Source organism: Lampetra planeri, chromosome 13 (genome assembly GCF_965212315.1).
Source record: "Lampetra planeri chromosome 13, kcLamPlan1.2.h2, whole genome shotgun sequence".
Taxonomy (NCBI): domain Eukaryota; kingdom Metazoa; phylum Chordata; class Hyperoartia; order Petromyzontiformes; family Petromyzontidae; genus Lampetra; species Lampetra planeri.
The window spans coordinates 6882954-6905548 of NC_136119.1; the positions used below are offsets into that span (position 1 = coordinate 6882954).

At 45.8% G+C, this 22595-nt stretch overlaps 1 protein-coding gene and 1 long non-coding RNA gene across 3 annotated transcripts in view; one reads left to right on the forward strand and one right to left on the reverse strand.

Annotated features, from left to right (window-relative positions):
- Positions 1–1592: 1592 nt before the first annotated feature.
- The window catches only part of LOC144721999 (carbonic anhydrase 14-like), a 56787-nt gene continuing 35784 nt past the window's right edge, over positions 1593–22595 (forward strand). Inside the window, exons 1-5 of the mRNA XM_078600028.1 lie at positions 1593–1964; positions 2105–2199; positions 4731–4754; positions 15115–15294; positions 17876–18024. Of these exons, the coding sequence (XP_078456154.1) occupies positions 2115–2199; positions 4731–4754; positions 15115–15294; positions 17876–18024 (438 nt within the window). The 5' untranslated portion in view covers positions 1593–1964; positions 2105–2114. The remainder of the gene's footprint in view (positions 1965–2104; positions 2200–4730; positions 4755–15114; positions 15295–17875; positions 18025–22595) is intronic.
- Positions 12416–20624, reverse strand: LOC144722000 (uncharacterized). Of its 2 annotated transcripts, XR_013586006.1 has the most exons (6): positions 20155–20624; positions 19191–19239; positions 18616–18690; positions 17195–17308; positions 15150–16246; positions 12416–12521 (listed from the first exon to the last, which is right to left on the reverse strand). It is a non-coding gene; the product is annotated as an uncharacterized LOC144722000 (long non-coding RNA). The 2 variants fall into 2 exon arrangements; XR_013586005.1 differs by lacking the exon at positions 19191–19239 and having other exon boundaries at positions 20155–20621.

A 22595-nucleotide genomic window follows, 5' to 3' on the forward strand; every position in this document is an offset into this window, starting at 1 on the left:
GACCTATAATTTACACACCAACCTGGTTTCATTCACTTCTAGGACTGAACGAACGACTTATCACCAACAACGCTTAAGGAACGACAACAATATTATACCAATATTAATTCTCGTAAAACTTTTGCTTCAAGCAATGTTTACCAACTCATTTGCGTTTCATACAACATTGTACATTTCCTCGTAATATCATATACAGGTATTTTAATACGTGTTATAGGTAGGGCCCTTGATAGCTAATTAGCATTCTGGTTCGCCAGCAGTAAAGGGCACGGTAAGAATAGAATCAAAAGACCACGCCAACCTCCATCTCTGAATCGATTAACTGTATTGGCTTTCCAGCCACACAGGATTCGAAAACGAAAGCACCAACTTTAGCAATGCGTTCCGCAAGGGCGGTGCTATATATATAGTGTGCGTGGATGTATGTGGGTGCCCATTGGTGTTTGCGACATCCTATTGATGCATTCTTGGCCCCTGCGAGCTCAAGTCTCGTGGCCGCCCACGAAACAAAACAAAGAGCCAAGCTGCATAACAACGTCCCCCAAGTAAGGTTGACGTGACATTTACAATACGTGTTATTGTTGATGATTTTGAAATGGTGCACAAGGTATTCGTATAGCATGCGGACATTGGACCTGGGACAAATGCGTACTGCTGTAAATATTTGTCCTGTTTGTGCTGTTTGTATCGTGTTTGTTGAGATGGGTGATCACGAATGCGCACCACGTTCTCAAACTGCGCGAATAAATGAATGGGGGATTGAATGAATAACTTTTTTTAAAAAGCAGTCTTAATGAGATTCAGTCGCATTGAAATGTCATTCCGATGTTATTGTGTTGACTCGCACACACAAAACCCGGATTGACGTCCACTGTTTGTGCCTTTTGAGATGGTTCCATGGAGATACTCTGTAAATCTGAGTTGTATTGACTAACCCAGACTCATAGACGCACAACACTACGACTCACATAGAAAATCATTGAGTCATACAGAGGTCCATATACACTCCTGTAGAATACTCACATGTACAATGACAAATATAACCCGTATAGCCTCAAGAGACTCTTGGGGCAAGTTTTGTAAAGTACATATGAAGGCCGGTACGGCACACCCAGATGCCTTTGTCTTCCCAGTACTGATGTTTAACACACCGGCCCAGAACTGGCCCAGATAATCGTCACTCGTGTTGGCCGTGAGCTTGGAATGGAACTCGGGTCGCCAGGTTCGTAGCGCAGCGCGCTCACTGCTCCACTGCGCCTACGACTCCCCCCATATCGACCCTCAGACTCGCACACAAAGACGGATTTACGCGCGCCTCTTTCTTTCTAAAACATAAATATATGTCCACTGTTTCTTTAACAGCATCTTCAGATTCTCTCGCATTTCTGGGCCAATATATAAATGCAAATTGGTTTAGAATTTTCGGACAAAATGAGGGTGGGTAGGTGGAGAGGGAGGATGGGGGTTTGGTTGGGGGGGGGGCAGGGCGGGCTTGTGAATGAAGATCAATCCCTCATCCAGTTTCTCACCCAGCATAGAAGAAGCCACTGCCTCTTACAAGCACGCCCACTGGTTCCCGTCCCCCCACCTCCCACCAGCGCTGGAGGAGGGAAGTGGGCGAGCGAGTGAATGAGTGTGCAGAGAGTGTGCAAGAGAGTCATCTGTGTCAGCACGTGTTCGTCTCGCTCACGGTTGTCCGGTGGTCGCGTGCCCTCTGCTCGTCCGTTGGTGGGTGTCCGCTCGCTCGCTCGCCTTCAACGGGGCACAACTCGCTCGGTTGCCCAAAAGCTTGCCAAAACCGGAGGCCAAGTTGAGACGGATAAGACTGTGAATTGAGCACCCAAACCCCCCCCCACTCCAAAATATAAAAAAGAGTCGAGCTCAACACGTGCTCATTCTTGAGTTTCAAAAGGTCACGTTTTCGAGAGCACCACCAACTTCACGAGGAAGGGCAACTTTTACCGGTATGGTCTGCAGCAATAACGAATACGACATTACTACTACTACACACGTAAAGTACACGTTGAGCGTTCTTTGTCGCAGAGTCTGTACGCAATTAAAAGTGCTTGACAATTCGTGCATCCACTCTTTTTTCCTTTTAAAGGTCGTTTGGAATGTCTGGGCCGTCCGGCGGACGTGTGCTGGCTCTGCTGGGCATCTGCCTGGTGCTGAATGGACGATTTGCAGACAGCGCCACCGGTAAGCAAAGTTGACCCCCACAACTAGGACACGCATCACAGTTGTATCAACAATTGTGTTCCAGTTCTGCAATTGCTCTCGTGTGTTTCTAAGACGCACCGCAAATAGTGTGCACAGTGTCAGTAAGGTTATTCAAACTTGGTCTCTTTCTCGCACACTCACGCACATGCGTACCGGCTTATAAAACGCACCTCGCAACTTTAGATTTCAAATATGGGGGGGGCGGTTAATTTCATAGCATTTCTTTGGGATTAGTGACTGCCATTTATATTCTGCGGTTTGCGGTCAAATGTCTCGACCAATGTGGATGTCGACTTGCAGACAAAGTAATGTCGGGGCATGAACCAAGCACAGTAACCTACGGGCGGTGTCCTGGTGAGAACACCGCACTATGGAATAACTCGGGCAACCTGGGTTCGATTCCAGTTCCACAGCAAATATTCGTGCCGAGATTTGAACTGCTCCGGTCAAACAAAAATGCATTTGGAGGCCTTCATCCACCAGTGAGTTGACAAAGGGCTCTGAACTAAATGACTCATTAAAATATAAATGCATGAAGATATAATCTTACAAAAAATGTACCTGTGCGTTTTATATTAACATTTTGTTGGAGCGTATTAGCAGTGCAGTCATTATACGTGGTATGAGATATAGTCATACAATACCGGGCGTGGTGTTGGCCACCCCCCCCCCCCCTCGTGCGCCACAGTGCCGGCCTTCACAGGTGCTCGGGAACAGCAATTGCCCCACAGTCTGTTACAGGCAATACGGGGAGGCATTTGTCATACAATAACAATTATTCATTTACACGGGTAAGCCACACTCTTGTAGGAGGGTCCTGCATTGAATGTTTTATATAAAAATGTTTTCAGCCAGCCGCTGAATGTCTATGCATACCATTTTTTAAATTCACTACAAATCTTGCCCCCTTCAAAAGGAGGCTTATATATGTTTTTTTTTACATCTGATCCAGCTTAATTGTTATGAACTCGGTCACATTTCCATTAAAGTGCTTACAGGTTTATAACGAAATGGGCATACTTCTGCAGATTATAATACTCCAGTGAATAAAGCTGTTCGCAGTTAATGGTGTGATTTATAATTTTTGTTTATACATTTGCGTGACTTTTTTCATGAACCGATACCAAAACAATCCAGATAATATCTGAAACGACGGGATAGCCAGGCTGGGACTTGTTAAAATCATTTGTTTTCAATATATATACCCGCATATAAGAATGAGACCCAACAAGGGAACATATTTGTTTGCTGTGAAATATCAGAGAGTTGCAACACAATCAACCCCATCTCTTCTCTCTTGCCCATCCTATTCCTGCTCCCCCAGCCCCCAGCTATATGTATGACCAGACATACCTCAACCCCTTTCACGATCCCAACCCCAACCCCCCGTTTAACCTCTCCCACCTGTTCTTAACTACACCAACATTTTCAATAACCCCCACTCTTTATTTTAACCACTGTCATCTCATGTACAATTGTACAGCTGTTGTAAAGCGCCTTGGGCTAAGGCGCTGCTATATACATCTGTATAGGATAAGTTGTTGAGGAGTGGATGATGCCTTGTGTGAAAACCTTGTGTGATACGGTAGAACCTCGCATATCCGACCGTCGCATATCCGACCTGACCAATTAATCACCCCGCACCGAGGCCTTTACGGCATTTCTGTACACGGCGGCGTAACGCTCGTGTTCTTTGTGTCTTCACAAATCTAACCTTTCTTTTTCACACACTCATATGTTCTTCTTAATCCTGCGTGAATTCGCTCCTAAATCACAGTGAAGCATTCCCCACTAAATTTAAAGCGGTTTTCAGCTTTACTTTTGTCGAGTAGCCCGTTTTGTGCATGCTGGTGTAGCCGTCATTGCCTTTACATAATTTCTATGCGTGGTGTTACAAGTTAATTGCTTATTGCTTTTTAATTTGATTATGAAATAGTCCCCTCCAACCCAGAATCACGGGACAAACTGTGACATATCCATATGGCCTTGGTTTAGCGATAAGTCAACTTTCACCCAGATGTGCCAAGAGAAATGGTTGGTCGCCCACAACTCCCGATTCAAGGACGTGTGCAAGCGTGCCCTAAGAGACTTTCAACATCAACAGCAATCAGTGGGAAGCTCTGGTAGGTAGGCGCACGTGGTTACGATATGTACGCTGGCTTCAGCAGCTCCGGGACAAGCGTGCTGTGTGTACACAGCATGGCACCTACCGGCGTCGTCAATCATTCAGCGGCCATGACAGGACCAGAGGCAATTTTACAAGATGGGACAACTGCGGCGGCTGGCCATGTCGAACCAGAATCAGCTGTTCCAGTCATTACAGGAAATGTTCAAATCAATTTAAATCCTGTCCGAAAACTGAAAACCCATCGTCTTCCAATGACGAAAGGATGCCATTGTAGGTGTTTTGTTGTTATCGTATTGTGTTACGTACTGTTTAAACAAAGTATGTGTCGAACCAAATGTCATGCTTAAAAATTCACACGTATTCCTTGTTGTTTTTTTCACAGGAGAGCCTCACTGGTCGTACACGGGTGAGTCATTGAGTCTTTGTGTTGTTAGGTTAAAGTGTCTACATTTGCGTTGCTCAGTTATGACTATTCCGAAATTATTTTCATCCGTGCTTTGTCATCTGTCAAATGGTAAACTGTTCAAGGGGTGCATATTCTTGGTTCTTTCGGTAAAGTCACGTAGAAGGGAAATAATAAAATAATAATATTTCCCTTCTACGTGACTTTACCGAACGAACCAAGAATATGAAACCCTGCAGTCACGAAAGCTTCAAATCGAAAAATGTTCAAGGGGTGGTTAACACGTTTTTGGAAATAGCAGCTTTCAAATAAATTGTGTTCATCATTATCGTCAGCCATCATCTATCCACTGCTGGATGCAGGCCTCCCCCAAAAGCCATCACCATCTCACACTCCCTCTGGCACAATTAATCTAGCTCCTGCACGTGAGCCTATTGCTCCGTCTCCATGGTGATCGTAATCTCGGGCTTATTTTCTACTCTGACAGCCATTCCATCCGTCACCAGTGTTGTAAATTGGCCATCGTTCCTTCTTGAGATGTGCCCTGCCCTTTGACCTATTACCCTTTCTTAACAGTCGTCTCACTCGGGTCCCTCGGTGCAATTACACTTCCCCGCGCTTCTTTAGGGCACGGTCATCAATTTGCTCCATTTATGTGAGTTTCCTTATCTCTCAATGTTTAATGATAGCACACTCGGTAGCAAGAATGCCACTTTATTCTGCAATACACTTGTTCATTGCTGGGCAGCGTTCGTCGAGTAATAGGACACGTGACATCAAAGGCAAAGTTGAAGGACTTCACCACCGCTCACGCTACCCGTGGTAGGGGTTCACGGTGACATTTGAATACTATGAATTTAGATGCAGGTGAGAGTTGATGCACGCATATTATTGTTTTTTTATTTCGAGGTGTTTCATATACCATTGCTTACTCATGGAAAACTGTTCACACGGTAATTGAAAGTGGTAATTTCTAAACCTCAAAATATCTCTGTTTCCTCAGGGCCCTTATAATGGTTTGCCAGATTATGGCGCTGTTGAAATTGTTGTTGTTATTATTATTATTAATTCGAGTGCAGTTTCCAACGACACGTCAGTCAATCTGTGGGTTCTCTCTGCCGTGGAAAAGTAAAACCCAAAATGGTTGAAAAGCAACCGTATTGTCGAACCACTTATAGATACCCCATTGTTTTCAACTAATCAATTTATCTTACGGAGGAGAGTGTTGACACATGTCATGAGCGTATTGAGATTGGGGGGAGGGCGAAGATAAGTATTGAAAATTAAATATAGTTTCATACGTAATTTCTCCAGATTAGTTTAGTCCGATATGCACTGTAGCGGGTTGTCCATTTCCAGTGTTGTCGTAGGGAATAAACTTACATTTTGTTAGTCTTCAGCCTTAAGTTACTCGCGTAAAAATGATTTGCACCTTTTCTTCTTTGCTTAAAGACGTTATCTTCGAATGAATCTTCACACATCTAAAGAAACGAAGAGGAAGTGTTACTTCAGCTTGAAATGTGAGCGTGTTGCCACTGAAATGGGCCAAATTGTACATACAGAATCGTCCTGCATCTTATATTCCGTAGCAAGGCAATGCTCTTGATGAATGTGTGTTTTTGTTTGTCTGGAAATAGTACATTTGGAAACAAACTGACCAGGCAAAGGTGATTTCTCATCTCCTGCTTGAAGTCCTTAGACCACCAATTGTGTGAGCAAATACCCCGTGGAATGTAAATCGGTCTCCAGCGAATGCGCAATTAAGCAGCCTCCAACGGATCACGAGCCCAGAGATGTTCACTTTGCCACTCATTCGCCTGCCAAGCCTCGGAAGCAATTCGCTGACTGGTTCTGTTGAGAAAATTCCAGCAGTTGTTCGCGAGCGAGCGAGCGAGGGAGGGAAGGCATCTCAAATGTGTGTCTCTTGTTGAGCGGGGTGTGCTCAGGCTGGTTAAAGTTTAGTTGCCTCCAGTATCAGCCAGGGCAAACCACTCGCTGTGACATTGTAAGAATGTGGCCCTTTATTTTATTTTACTTCCTCAGCTTGTTTTACACATAAACTTGCTCGTCACCTATTTATTCAGGTTACCTAAGCAAATATACGCACCTCCAATTATCACGGTTGGCTACATACGGCGCTTAAGAAGTTCAGCATACATACGTATTTCCTCTTTCACTTTGTGCACTTGTGTGTGTGCTTGTTTTGCATGGCCCAGGTGTGTTTTACGTTTGCTGTCCTTGGTTGGACAGAGCATTTTTGAACAAAATCTTGTTGGCTGGCAGTGGTCATCTACACTCGGCCTCCCTTTCTCCTCCACCTATGACTCTGTGTTCTTTAAAATCAAACACATTTATAAATGTTTTCTTTAGCCTGTGATGTATGCTCGATTGTTTTGTGCAGCCTCTTGATATCGATTAATCAATCAATATTTATTCGTTACATAGAAAGGCCAATTCAGCCAGTTACCCAGCTAGTTTGCAACGGAGATTCGTGGTGCATCAGAGATGCAGTTTCATGTAAAGAGGTGCACGTACATCGACATTGTTGTCATCGTCGTCGTAAATGTAAACGAACATTCCAGATTTGGAGTGCAACAGGCAGGTGTTTAATTCGCATCCTGCGGGACACAATATTGCTGGTACTGCAGTGGTGTAGCAAGAACAATTGTTGGCGGAAAAAGGCACGCTCGGGCATATGTGACATAATAAAGGCTTTTTGGGTTAGATCGCGTTATTTATTAATGTGTCGTAACCCTCCACCACCCGACACGGCCACACAGTAAATATGTGTCACGTTTACAAAGGACAAAATTATTCACTTCTTTATCCCACCGGTGTGTTGTTTGGCCGTGTCGGGTGGTGGAGGGTTACGACACATTTATAAATAACGCGATCTGACCCAAAAACCTTTATTATGAATAATATTGGTCGCGAAAGCCTACGTGTTAAACGGATATGTAACATAACTGACCTGATGCAAGCGCCCAAATTTGGTGGAGAGGTCAGAAATTGTTTGCATGCTTGAGATCAAAGGTCATCGCATATTTGACGGCTCCGCTAGAGCCAGAAACATCCTGATATGCTCCCGTGTTGTGGTTAACCCAACTCGTACTCGCTGGCTCGAGACAAACAAACAACGACTCCAGGTGTGCTGTGATGAGCAGCCTGTTGGGCAATGCACTTGCTTGTCATTGACACAGGCGCAGTCTGCTGTTATTTTGGAGGCTGTTACCAGGCGTTTGGAGTTTTTTTTTAGCAGACCTGGGATGAATAAATTGTAATTATAATGGCAGCAGATATCAGCTGAAATTACCACTACATAGTTATTTAGATTCATTGAGAATAACACTGTTACAATTGTAATTGACCCCAGGTCTGGGTTTGAGTGGTTAGTTAAGGTCGGTTTAATAACACGCAAAGGCATGCTCATATAAACAGCATGAAGGTACAACTCCCACCAGGCCTTGCATGGCTTGTGATGATGATTATTACTTTGTACAGCCAATGAAGAGCAACGATTAAAGATTCAGCTCTAAGTGATTTAACCCTTACATTCCTTTGTCTGAAAGTTTTTTAACTGCAGACACGCCACCTTAAAATGTGTGTGAAGTTATTTGGTTCATGGGTTGTTGTTTCTTTGCTGCAGAATAGAGACATTTATTTTTCACCTTTACATGAGGTATTCGCATCTCCTGTGGTTTGTGCTTATCCTGTGAAGCGCTGTTCATTGCTTCAATGGAAGACAGAAGCCAGGCAGGGAGGTGGTGGGCTCGCTGATGAGCTGCGCTTTGTGGAAGCCGGGCAGTGTGGTGGTGGGCTCGCTGATGAGCTGCGCTTTGTGGAAGCCGGGCAGTGAGGTGGTGGGCTCGCTGATGAGCTGCGCTTTGTGGAAGCCGGGCAGTGTGGTGGTGGGCTCGCTGATGAGCTGCGCTTTGTGGAAGCCGGGCAGTGAGGTGGTGGGCTCGCTGATGAGCTGCGCTTTGTGGAAGCCGGGCAGTGAGGTGGTGGGCTCGCTGATGAGCTGCGCTTTGTGGAAGCCGGGCAGTGTGGTGGTGGGCTCGCTGATGAGCTGCGCTTTGTGGAAGCCGGGCAGTGAGGTGGTGGGCTCGCTGATGAGCTGCGCTTGTGGAAGCCGGGCAGTGAGGTGGTGGGCTCGCTGATGAGCTGCGCTTTGTGGAAGCCGGGCAGTGTGGTGGTGGGCTCGCTGATGAGCTGCGCTTTGTGGAAGCCGGGCAGTGTGGTGGTGGGCTCGCTGATGAGCTGCGCTTTGTGGAAGCCGGGCAGTGAGGTGGTGGCGGCCAGTGTGGTGGTGGGCTCACTGATGAGCTGTGCATTGTGGAAGCCAGGCTGTGTGTTGGTGGGCTCGCTGATCAGGTGTTTTTGGGGCACGATGCTTGAATTCCACGAATTATTCCATTCCATTTAGATGCTGAACTTCGAGTGATGTAGAGGTTGTGCCTGTTTCCAAAACGGCTCTCTGGATCTCAGCCGTGCATGTGGAATGTTATTTAGATCACCTTTGATTGGCAGAATTGGGTCAACTTCTGAGCAGTGCAGTTCACGTAGCGTTGCAACTTCGCAGCAATTATCTGGCGTTGCAATATTTTCGAGTACAGGAAGCCGGGGCCATTTCGCAGATTTAAAAGTTTGTCCGTATTGCGAAGTTCAGTTGGATATTTATGCGATGTCATCACCTCATGGCGCGTACAAAGCTGTTCGCCTTCCACCAGCTCTGGAGCTGAACGTGTAGGCATATTCACTATGAGACATCTCCTTTACCAGTGGCAAAATATAGTACAGTAGTAGGTTTTTACCATTTAAACTGGTACAAACCTGACACCTTTATACAAGGCATCATGTTTGCAACTCTGATAACATTATCAGAGTTGTTTTTTTGCATTTTGACTGCTTGTGTTGTGGTTATTGCAAACATGATGCCTTGTATAAAGGTGTCAGTTTTGTACCAGTTTAAAGGGTAAAAACCTACTACTGTGTAGCCATATTGTTGTTCAGACCGACAACTCCGAAGAGTCGGACAGCATGTCCGTTCCAACAGGCACACTTGTGGGTTACATGTATTTGTTTGCAGCCTGCACACTGTGCCCTGTTGTAATGGATTTTGTTATCATGTACAGAAAGTGTTGGATTTGGATGATTAGTTGAGGTGAAGTCACGTCCCTGCTGCCATGGGATGTGCATGCTCACAGAGGCTGCTGCCGATGGAGGTGTCCTCTCCATCTCTCTTGAGGGAGAGTTGCACTGTAGGCCGACTGTGAGCCAAATCCTAGTAATTCTTGGCAAAGGATGGAAACTTTATTAAAATGCAGTGCGGGTAGTCTTGGACACAATGAAGCACTCGGGAAAGCGGATAATGTATTTGCACTAAGCGAGCTGCGTTGCCTCATTACCCCCATCGCTCGCCGCAGAGAGATCTGGGCCATAAAGTAATTGCCGTAGACATTCTATTTTGTAACATATTGTTTAGTGGGAAACCCACAGCAAGACATTTTTTTTCTGAAGTGGGAGAGAGACGTCGTGATTTGTTTTATTTTCTACCTACGTGATTTTACCTAAAAGAACCAAAGAGTATGGATTCCTGCAGTCACGAAAGCTTCAAATCTAGATTGATATTGTTTAGCCTTGTCCTTTTATTTTAGAGGGCGTACTCTCCCAATGACGGAATTTACCGCCGTTATTTATTTTACACACAGAGTTGGAATTTGGACCTGAAAAAAATTGGATATAAAAGGCATTTTCCACTAAAATGGTTCGTTTCAAATTATCCAGTACTGACGCACGTGTATGCACCACCATGGCGCAGGGAGATTCACTTCCCTCTGTTCCCGCTCCGAGTCGAATGTGAATCCATGCGTGTGGATTTTAACACAGGAATGTTGATCATTGGCCACAAATTGCGGATTCCCCCCCCCCCCCCCCGTCATTGCAGGAATGTCTGCTTCGGATTTAATATACTGTTAGGTATAGCGCTGGGAATGCAAGTCGCAACATTCAAGTTTAACGTTGTAAATACCTTGACGATTTAGATACTGGCCATTGCTGAACCCCTGCCTCTATCTCCCTCACAAGTCTTGAACCAAAAACTGCGACCCCCAAGTTTGGGTGCACAAAACCACCCAATGCAATCGCATTTTTTCATGGCTGTTGAGTCCTTGCCCCCAGGTGAGTAAGAGAGTTTCGCACACCGCGAACTTTCGTGCGAACGCCTCTCGTTTTTGGTCAGGAATCGTCCACACCATTTCCCCCGCCCCGCAGTGTGTGAAGTATTCCATCCAAACCGAATGTGATGGTTTCCCTTCTTCGTGACTGGCACGTGCGGGCAAGTGTGGCGCAGTGGTGGAACTTGCGTCTTGCAGCAAGAAGGTTAAGGGTGTGATTCCCGACTCGAGCACGTTTGCGTAAAGTTTGTGTGGAGTTTGTGTGAAGTTTGTGTGAAGTTTGTGTGAAGTTTGTGTGAAGTTTGTGTGAAGTTTGTGTGAGGTTTGTGTGGAGTTTGTGTAAAGTTTGTGTGAAGTTTGTGTAAAGTTTGTGTGGAGTTTGTGTAAAGTTTGTGTGAAGTTTGTGTGCAGTTTGTGTGAAGTTTGTGTGAAGTTTGTGTGGAGTTTGTGTAAAGTTTGTGTGGAGTTTGTGTGAAGTTTGTGTGCAGTTTGTGTGAAGTTTGTGTGAAGTTTGTGTAAAGTTTGTGTGTTCTCTCCACCGGTAATGACCTGTCCGACTGGGAACAGTCCGACATGTCATTCCAGGTTCCCCGGTTTCCTCCCATAGTAAAAAAAAAGAATTAAACCTGCAATGAAACTGGCATTGGCCAAAACATTCTTACGTTGATTATTTTATTGGGGATTATACGGAGTAACATCTTCCCCTACTGCAAAAACTTGGCAAGCCCCTCCTGAAAAAAAAGTGTTATAATGAATAACGCTTTATAAAAAATATCACTTTATAATAAATACCACTTTTTTTTCAGGAGGGGCTTGCCACGTCCCAACGTTGACAATCTCCTTCATCTGTCTCGCGGTGTATGGATGTAGTGGAGCTAAATGAGGACCCACCGGTTATTTCCACCGTGCACAGGATTTGTAGACCCTGGTCGCACTGGATCATGCCCTCTCAAATCCCAGCCAGAAGTGTCTGGCTCTCTCACTCTCCCCAGGTTCATCACGAGGTGTTCCCAGTCAGACAGGTTATTACCTCTCCAGGTCAGTAGATTGCCATCTCCTCCGTAGCCAATCGCATGTTCCAGATGTCTTGACTTTACTGAGGCTCCCTGATCAGCGTATGCATTTTGACATGTTTACCCATAAATTCGCGTACTCAATTGGGATCATACACGGCAATCAGTGCCCTCTACTGGCACACTCAATGTCGCGTTGTGCCCGCAGGGAGAGCTGCCACTGGGTGGTGCCCTTTAAAATATTTGAGATGTGATGTAAAGCGCTCTGAGACGCCCGGGCGTATCGGGTGCTATATGAAAAACAACTCATTTTAAACATTTTATTCTTACTACTACATTGAAAGCAGACTTGGATCAAAAACAAAGCCACAGCTGGGGTCCAGTTGGATTCGCTTCCTCCGCAGTAGTTCATTGGACGTCGTCGTGTGATGATTGACGCGTGTTCGAGTGCTCGTACAGCTGCGTGGTCCTGCAGTATGCATAGCACGCACGGCCACATGAACTGTCATCCTCGCCATCTTCCAGGTGATCGTTTGGTCACGTGCGTTGCCCACGTGGAGATCAATAGAGACGAGTGCAGGCTGCAAAGCAAACATTTACCGCGGTAACAAATATGCAGGCCACGCTGTGTATATAGTGTGGGCTTAGATAGCCATCGAAAGAAGGCATCTCACGTAACGCAATAAGGCTGGCGCGCAGGTTAAACACAATCGGTAATTCTTGATAACGTCTTTTCGGCTTAGATCACGTGAAATGCACACCCACCTCCACCCGACACAGGTCATTATTATCAGTCAACCTTGTCCCGTGAATAAAACGTACCGATTTCTTACCACTCCCGCACACAGGTGTGTTAGGTGGGTGTATGACACATCTACATTTATGCGAGCCAAGCCAAAAAAACTTTACAATAAATAATGTTGGTCGCGAAAGCCTACGTGTGAAACAGTCGAAAACCTTCATCTATGCAGGGCTGTACACGGCACTCCCTAGGTCTGTTTCCACAGGGAATAATGTCTTATATAAGATAAATCTACCTAGACATATGTATCCAGTAATTCAATGGCTGACACACAGTGCTGTGTTTCAACAATATTTAAATCAATATGTGTGTCATACGGTAAACACCCCCCAGTTGCCGATGTGAGAACTGTTCCTGAACAAGACTCTCCATTCATTTCATATTCAATATCGACCACAACCACAGAGTTACGACGGCAAGGCTGTCCACAATGATTTGTTCGAGCCATCCATCCATTGTTCATCCCATACGGTTCAGTATGACACAGGCTGACAAAAGCAGCTGATCCCCTCCCTGCGAACCACCACGGTGACTGCTCCAACAGGGCCCGTCAACTAACTGCACACATGACCTTCATACACAGACACCCATGCCACCTTTTGCAATGCTACCAAAGGTGACAGCAAATATGAGCACCACTCCATTATGGGTCTCATACAAATACGTACGATATGTGTTTTGGTCCTTTAGCCTATTGGCTTTTCAGACTGATGTTCACCCAGCAGCTTTTGGTTAAGCAAGAAAACTCTGGATCCAGGTCGGTTCCTTCTGGTATCATGCAGCTATCACTTGGGCGTCTTCCCCCACAGCCGCCCCCGTGACCTCCCCCACACACATGCAGCTCCTTCTACCAGCGTTAGCTATATCCAGTCGTTCCTGACGCAGGTCCTCCCTCTACCTCCCCGCCACTCTAAGCTGCCTCCGTGCAGCATTTAGCCACCGCTCCAACTCCCTCGCCTCTTTATACAGGAGGCCGTGGGTTCAATCCTGACCCTGGCGCCTGTGTCTTCCGAGTTTGCATGTCCTCCCCGTGGATTCCGTGGCTTTTTGTCCGGGTCCTCCGGGTTTCCCTCCGCCTTTAGAAACATGCATTGAGAGGCTGCTATACATTTCCACGTGATAAGCCACTTCGTTGAGCTGTCATTTGTGGTCAGTTCTCTTCTGAAAAAGAGCTACTCAGCTCTGTGGGCTTTACCTGGTAAAATAAAAAATAAGGGTTGTAACACCAAAATGTGACCATTTATCGAACCCCTCCGAGTGTGAATCATTGTAACTTGCCTCCTATGTTTTTTTTTTAAGTTGGTGAGTATTTACATTTTCGTTACATTTTAATCGGAAACATCTGTCATTGACAAATGAACGAGAATAAATAATGAAAAGTGCAAAAAGACGCATGGAGAAGCGCATCCTGTGAATTACAACGAGAGACAAAATTATGATGCGGAGGCTTGGGTAGGACACGTGGCTCGGAATAATTGTGGCAGGTGGATGAATTTGACTTTGGAGTGAGTAGCAGTTATTGGAGAGAACATGCCCAGTAGGACATCCACCGTGGAGATGGAGCGATGTGGTCAGCTCGTGCGCAGGTGCGAGATTGGAATATTGCATCTCAGGAACGTGAGCGATAGCAACAGCATGGGGAGAACCTTCATCAAGCAGTTGATGGACCATGGCCAACTATGATGGGGCCCCACACAAAGACAAAGATCCCCCGTATAGCCTATAACAGGCTGTTGGGGCAAGCTGCTGTTAGCGTGCACCTATGAAGGCCGGCATGGCACACGAGGGGGTGGGTGGCCACCACCACGCCCGGCCACCTTTGTCTCCTCAGTAGCGATATTTGCACACTGCACCAGGTACTCATTTGAGGCTGAGTTGACCTTGGAGGATCATGACCGGTTCAAATAATTGTCACTGGTGTTGGCCGTGAGCGGGAATCGAATTCGGGTCATCGGGTTTGTAGAGCAGCGCTCTCACCGCTACACTACCGCTCCCCTGGCCCCACAACAAAGATCACAAAGATCCCCTGGGGATTCAAATCTAGAATCCCCTGTATAGCCTTAACAGACTGTAGGGGCAAGTGCTGTTAACGAGCACCTATGAAGGCCGGAACGGTACACAAGGGGGTGGATGGCCAGCACCACGCCCGACCGCCTTTGTCTTCCTAGCGGCGATGTTTACACATCGTACCAGGTACTCATTTGAGGCTGAGTCGACCTAGGGGAGGCCCAGGACCGGTTCAGATAATCGTCACTCGTGTTCGCCGTGAGCGGGATTCGAACTCGAGTCGCCGGGTTCATAGCGCAGCGCGCTAACCGCTACACTACCGCTCCTCCTGGCCCTACAACACACACGCACACACACGCACACAGGTCCCCATGGACAGGAGCACTGGAAGGAGACGTACCCAATCTGCGGCGGGGACAACCAGTCGCCTGTGGACGTGAGAACGGATGCCACTCGCCTCGTCCCCGACCTGCCCCCCGTCTCTGTCTTGGGCTACGACGCGCCCAGCCAGACCACCTACAACATGACCAACAACGGGCACACACGTACGTACGTGCGTGCGCGGGCATGCCACCAAAGCGTTCGTCCGGTGTTAATGTCATGAATGACCTCTTGCCAGCGAACCTTTGACCACCTTCACAGGGCCTCAAAGCATACGAAGCCTGGCCACCAGCGCTGCAGTGACGTGACTGTCACTTAGTGATGAATGGTGGCGCTGCTGCTGCTCTATATAAGAACGGGAGACACAGCAGAGCCTCACCATTCTGGCGAATTACCCGATGATGCTGGATGCAATTGCCCAGTGAAACGTCGTACTCAAATTGTAAATGTTGTGGTTTCACGCTTCAACACACCGGTGGGCTAAAGCAGTGAACTATTTGTCTTTTGTAAACGTGACACTCTTTTACTGATTGGCCGTGTCGGGTGGTGGAAGGTTACGACACATTTATAAATAACGCGATCTAAACCCAAAAACGTGGATTATGAATAATATTTGTCGCGAAAGCCTACGTGTTAAATTGTTGTTGTTGTTTCATTAGGGAAATTCGTGACCAAAATAGTCGCCAAATGGAGTTTCTTCTTCTTTCAGTCCACAATGACTGATTTGATGAAAATCATCAAGCAGGACGATGACTACAACTCCACGAATGATCAAAGTGTAAAACCAACTATGCCGTGGCAACATTAGAGTATTTGTAGTATTTGGCTTCGATAAATGTCCACACGATAAGTCACTTTATTGGGATATCATTTGTGGCCAGTGCTATATAGCTGTTGGAAAGTATAAAGGTTTTACCATAGTTACTCTATGAGGCAGCTTGTGGTAGGGTAAAGTGTGGGTACTCACACCTCTTCGAAAACGTCTGGTCAGCGTGGAAGAGCAGGCCAAAACAGTGGAGGTCCTTCTGCCAGCGGTGAGCACAAGCAAGAAATTGCAGGACTGCTCCTTTTGCCGTCATCCACTGGACAGTAGGGTTGGGATTCATCTTCTTGGTTCTTTCGGTAAAGTCACGTAGAATGGAAATAATAAAATAATAAAAATAAAACATAATAAAATAATTCCCACGACGTTTTGGCCACAACGCAAGCAGCCGTCCTCAGGTGGAGAACAGGTCTGTCTTCTCGACAGTTCTCCACCTGAGGACAGTTGCTTGCGTTGTGGCAGAAACGTTGTGAGAATTCTTTTATTATGTTTTATTTTTATTATTTTATTATTTCCATTCTACGTGACTTTTCCGAAAGAACCAAGAAGATGAATCCCTGCAGTCACGAAAGCTTTAAATCGAGGGTTGGGATTGGCGCCGATTCCCCAGGAGTGGTGGGGGTGCAGGGCAGGTGCATTATTCATCTCCTCCGCTTTGTCTTTGCCTTCTCAATCATTCATTCGCCACCTGATTATTTCACCTGCCACTGGGAAAAAAGTTGGATGGAGTTTATTGCCTCCTTGTGCTTGTAGCCACAAGTTGTCGGACGGGGGCCTTTTGAAGTTCAAAGTGCCCACTTTAAACTACGGGTTATAGAGCATGCAAGTTCGTACTTGTTTTCAAAGGTACGTTTTCAAGTACTTTTGGGGGTCACCGGTGGCTCAACGGTTAGCAGCGCACTGTGCTACGAACCTGAATTTGATTTCCCGGCCATGACTAACATCAACGACGAATTATATCTGAACCGATCCCAGGCTTCACCAACCCGCACTGACCGGCGTGGTGAAGTATGGTAGAAATAGCCAACCGCTACTGACCGAGCATGGGGAGGCCTTCAATCAGAATTTGCTTGATCAAAAGCCGTCAATTACAAGTGCTGTACCTCATTTATAACCCTACAATTATGACACGACAGAGGCAGCAGGAAGCGCAGCTCAAAGTAATCATGCCTGAGGAAAGGTGGGTCACTGTCGGGGAGACTTTAGTTTTGATCTCACGACAAAAGAAGAAGACGATTTACTTTTCAGGGGAGTTTTGTCAGTGTCGACGGAGTCGACCTTCTTGACGAACCTGGTCCCGTTATGTAACCTTCCCCCGCCCCACACCCTCCTCCCCAGAGCTGCACTTGCCACCTCTGCAATACAACAACAAAACTGGGACAGTCATGGGAATATGCAGAATGGCAAAAAGAGAGGAGAGCGACGTGTGGATATAATGCATCGTTCCAAGTGGTGTATCATTATTATTAGGTAAATTATAATTTAAAAAACGGGGACTTTTAATGTCCTAGATCAGGGGTGGGGAATGTCCGGCCCCCGGGCCGTATAAGGCCCGCAAAATCATTTGGTCTGGCCCTGCCAAGGCAACCGCAGGTAGGACTCGAAATTCAATAAATCTAGGAGCAAACCTGGAAAAGCAGTTGCGAGTAGCAACATCATCAATACCAGCTAACATCACACTCCTCACCAAAGAGAAGCACTTCCAGCCATCACATTAGGGGTGAGTTAATTAAATGTTTGACCAAATATAACAGGCAAATTTTTAAGTTGATAATTTTGTATGGCCCGCGAATGATGTTATAAATATCCAAATGGTCCTTGGCAGAAAAAAGGTTCCCCACCCCTGTCCTAGATGATCGTTGAAAAGCCTGGCCAGGTGGCAACCCTCACCCACCCCCCCCCCTGCCCTCTCATGCCCACAGTGTTTGTGAAACTGCCGCCCGGAATGGAGATGTCGGGAGGGGGCCTGCCCTGGCGCTACGAGGCTGTGCAGTTCCACCTGCACTGGGGCAGCGTGGGGAGACAGCGCGGCTCGGAGCACTACGTCGACGGGGTGCAGTACGCCGCGGAGGTAAGAGCGGCACGAGGATGGAGTGGGCAGGGGAGGAGGCGGGGGCGGAGGGAGGGGGGGCAGTGTGGTATGAGGAAGGCGATGGGGGATTGCATCAATGGCAGTGATGTGTTTTCCGGTTGAACGGCTGGGTGAGGTGTCGTGACTTTCATCAACACTGTTTGCGAATCCGCACCCTGGTTAGTGAACTCGTGGTTGGTGAACTCGTCACCAGAGCTTTGCTCTGCAAGGCCACGTACACATTTTGTTTGTTAAAGTCCAGGACATTTGTGGCCGTATGATAGACTGTAGATGCATATGTATATTAACAAAGAGAGGTCTTTATAAGCATTGAGCAATATAATAATGATGACATGAAAATTCTGGGCTGGCAGGGTGGATGGGGTTGCTTTAATGAGAGTGGTGTGGCTTTCTGATGCGTGTTCGGCTCAAACCGCGTGTTGTTCTCCACGATGTCCAAAGTTTCGCTCCATGTCCTGGGCGCTTCGGTAGGAACTGAACGATTTCTTGTTCAATTCTTGAAGCAGCTTCCAGCACACTTTGGAAACTACTTAAAAAAAAAATTTACTTGATGGAAGTACATTTACTTACATTGCAATGAGGAACAAAACTACTCTTCAAGGTTGTAGCCAAGCATTCTTAGAGTGATCCACTTGAAAATGAGTCCTGGGTAAAATTGAGATTCAACAAAAATGAGAACTCTGGTTAACCAATTACATATCATAGAACAAAACTCAAAGCATTAGGGGAGTATCGATGCATCTATGCATCAATCAACATTGATAATTATTGAGCTCGTTTAACGTGTCTCAAATCGCACGTGTTATAATAGGTGCGAGTAAAACAAAATGTGTTGTCATGCATTCACAAGTCCCTCCCCAGTCACTAGAGTTATTATTATTTATCACACTTACAATTTTTTTTGTTCATTTAACTTATTCACAATCCCGAATTCAGACAGTTCATTGAATCGAGGTCGGAGTATGTCGGAGGTCGTGGGTGTGATCCTGGACCCTAACGATGCCTGTTGCATATTTTGTTCTCTCTCTCTCTCCCCGTGGTGGCCGTGTGGACTTTTCTCTGTAACCTCCAGTTTTTCCCCGCACATTTATAAACAACATTCCTATTGATTATTTGGATGGATAGAACTACAAATTGCCACTTACGATGATATAATCCACTTTTGATGAGCTATCATGTGTGGCCAGGTCGCCGCTGAAAAAGAGATACCAGATTTCGATGTAAAGCTTTCGTGACTGCAGGGATTCATCTTCTTGGTTCTTTCGGTAAAGTCACGTAGAAGGGAAATAATAAAATAATAAAAATAAAACATTATTAAATATTTTTTCTTATAATATGTTTTATTTTTATTCTTTTAAAATAATAATATTTTATTATGTTTTATTTTATTTTATTATTTCCCTTCTACGTGACTTTACCGAAAGAACCAAGAAAAAGAGATACTAGCTCAGTATACAAAATAGTAAAAAAAAACGGGTAAATATGAAAGTAAACTCAATGCATTGACATTGGTAACGTCCAGGATTTTACAGAATGTCCGAAGTGAAGGTTATCGCTGCTCTGCGTCAGAGTGTAATGAAAGCTCAAGCCAAAGTCTTTCGAAGGTCGTAGGCAAATCGCGTTACTCATGCAGCTGTAAAACGTTAACGCTGCAGTATGCATGGACACGGACGTTTGTACCCGCATTCTACACCATTCACAACGTAGTCCATCTTCTCCTGCAAGCAACAACGTTGCTGCCAATGTCCATACCTCAATCAAAATGGTCTTTCCCACATACAATTACATTCAAATTGTTCTCATCGTGATGTCATATCATCGTGTCACGAGACAAGGGAATTTAAATTTGCAAACTCTCATAGATAGCAGCGCATCGCCCCGTTGTCGTTACAGAACTACTTCTGAAGTTACTTTAAGTGGTCTCTTTAGCCACACCACGGGTCACCCTTTACACGCCCTACAAAGATCGTTTGTGGAATGTCAAAGCAAATGCTTTACTTTCCAGGTGTGAAATTTAGGCAGTTAAGTAAAAGCCAAATGTAATTTTAAAAATGATTTAGTATTATTTGTTTGCGTGTGCGGTGTACAGGTCTGAGACCACAAACTCACCACACTTCAGTCAATCACAGGTGGTCTCAACCTGGATACACACCCCGGAGCTCAAACCGTGTAACTGGCGAAGTGTCCTGACCGCCAAGCCACCAGGTCACCTCAAGCTGATGCAGCTATTCAGAGCTAATGTACGTGTTCTAAGTTCACGTGTAAGTGGAAGCAATCCTTGGATTCGTAGATCTCTAGAAAATCATTAACTGCCTGAATGGAGAGGACAACTTAAGTGCAATTGGCGCTAATGCGTTACTCAGAAGATCTGTAACTGTAAATGTCCTACCAAGCACGTGAGCCTATTAACATTACGGTCTCGTGGCTTGTATCGCTTACGACCTACTGCATAGGGAGCACTTGACAGCTAAAGAGTAATTGAGCCCTGCTATTGAAGCTGTTAACGGCAGCTATATTTACATCAAGTGGCAGCCCAGAAGTGCTGTACACACACACGGCAGTGTTTGTCAGCTTTCAATTTTAGGTTGTAGGTAAATCTAATTCACTGTCAAGTACTGAAACGCATGAGTAAGGGCAAGATGGAAGGGTATAGTTTAAATATGCTTTGGTTCTTCACGTGGATATAATAATACAAATAAAGTGAATAGAAATAAAATAATAAAAAAGAAAAACCACGACGTTTCGATCGCAACACAAGCGGCCATCATCAGGAAAATGGGCGGCATGTCTCGGACCGTGTTCGCGAGCATAAGGCAGATTTGAAACACGGTAGGACCAATAGTTCTGCCATGGATTATCATTATTTTAATGCGGCTGGCTCACACGAAATTGATTTCTCTAAGACAAAGATACTTTGCAAACCCACTGGCTATCAACAAAGATTCGTTCATGAAGTCATCCATATATACAGACATAGACACAATTTCAACAGAGAAGATGGGTACAAACTCAGAAATCACTTGAAGGACGTTATCAACCATTTCAAGTCATAACTTGCTGTAATGTTTCCATTTTAGACCTGGCAGCCCTTAATTGGTGGAAGCCCACCAACAGTACCATCATTACCTACTACTACCATCATCTCTAGCAGCAACCTCCACCGTCAACGGTGTGATTGTGTAAAGCGAGGTGCAATGATTACCTGGCAGCCCTTTAATTGATGGAAACCCACCACCAGTGCCGTCGTTTCCCACTCCTACCATCACCGACATTAACATCAGCTGCCCTGCCCATGCTGCTGACACTTGGGCTACGCCCATTTTAAACCTTTATAAACAGTTTGCCTTTAGAGGCTAACCCCCCTTTTCCTGATGACGACCGCTTGTGTTGCTATCGAAACGTCGTGGTTTTAATTTTTTAATTACATTTTTATTCACTTTATTTTGATATCTACGCGACTTTACCAAAAGAACCAAAGAATATTAATTCCTGCAGTCACGAAAGTTTTAAGTCAAGGTGTAGTTTAACAGAAGTGGATGGTAAACCTGCTGGGTACTTGGCTCATTTGACTCCCAGTAGTTAACGTTGGGAACTTTCCAACCTACTCGATGAAGGGCTCTCCGTGGCGTGTCGTTTCACGGGGGCACGCATATTCGCTTGGGGAATTCACTGTGCGGTCAGTGTCTGTCATGTCATGAGGTGAAGTTCCCATTCCGATCTCTCTCCTCGGAGCAGTACGGACACGGCCCTTCGTATTAGGGAACGCTCCCTCACAAGTAGATATCGCAGCGCTTGCCTCTGAGAGCCCTTGAATTGACCTCTGGTCCACACAGTTGGGGGGCAGAACTGTCCCACTCGCCCGTCCACGTGAGAGTGCCATTCCCCGCATGACAGTCAGGTTTTTTTTTATGGAGCTGTAACGTATCCAAAATGAGCACACCGCTCAATTAAATGTGATTGTTTCTCGTGCAGCCATTCGGTGACTGGCCTGGGACCGTCAAAACTCCACCGCACTTGGGAACCCTGTTTTATGAGCACAGACAGCTTCCTCGAATTCGAACCCAGGGGCCACCCGGCCACCTACTTTTGTTGTTGTTCTTATTCTTAGGTTTTTTCGTTAAAGTCACGTAGGTAAAAAAAATAAAAATTAATAAAATAAAAATAAAATCACGACGTTTCGGAGGCAACACAAACGTCGTGATTTTTATTTCATTTTTATTTTATTAATTTTAATTTTTTACCTACGTGACTTTACCGAAAAAAACCTAAGAATATGAATCCTTGCAGTCACGAAAGCTTCAAATCTAGAATTAAGTTGTTCTTGTTGCTGCTGCTGTGGCCGCCCGCGTGCATGATTCCGGGACTCGGGACTGTGGCGCATCGGGGCGAAGGTGGTTGGTATAAATAGCGGCCGAGCCAGAATAGTGCCAGGGTGTACGCACCGTGGCCACTGTCCTGCCAGCGCTAAGAAGGATACTGTAACGAATGCCGAGCCCCAGTGAGGGGGTTAAAGGACGAGGGGGGGGGGATGTATGTGTAAAGAAGAGCCG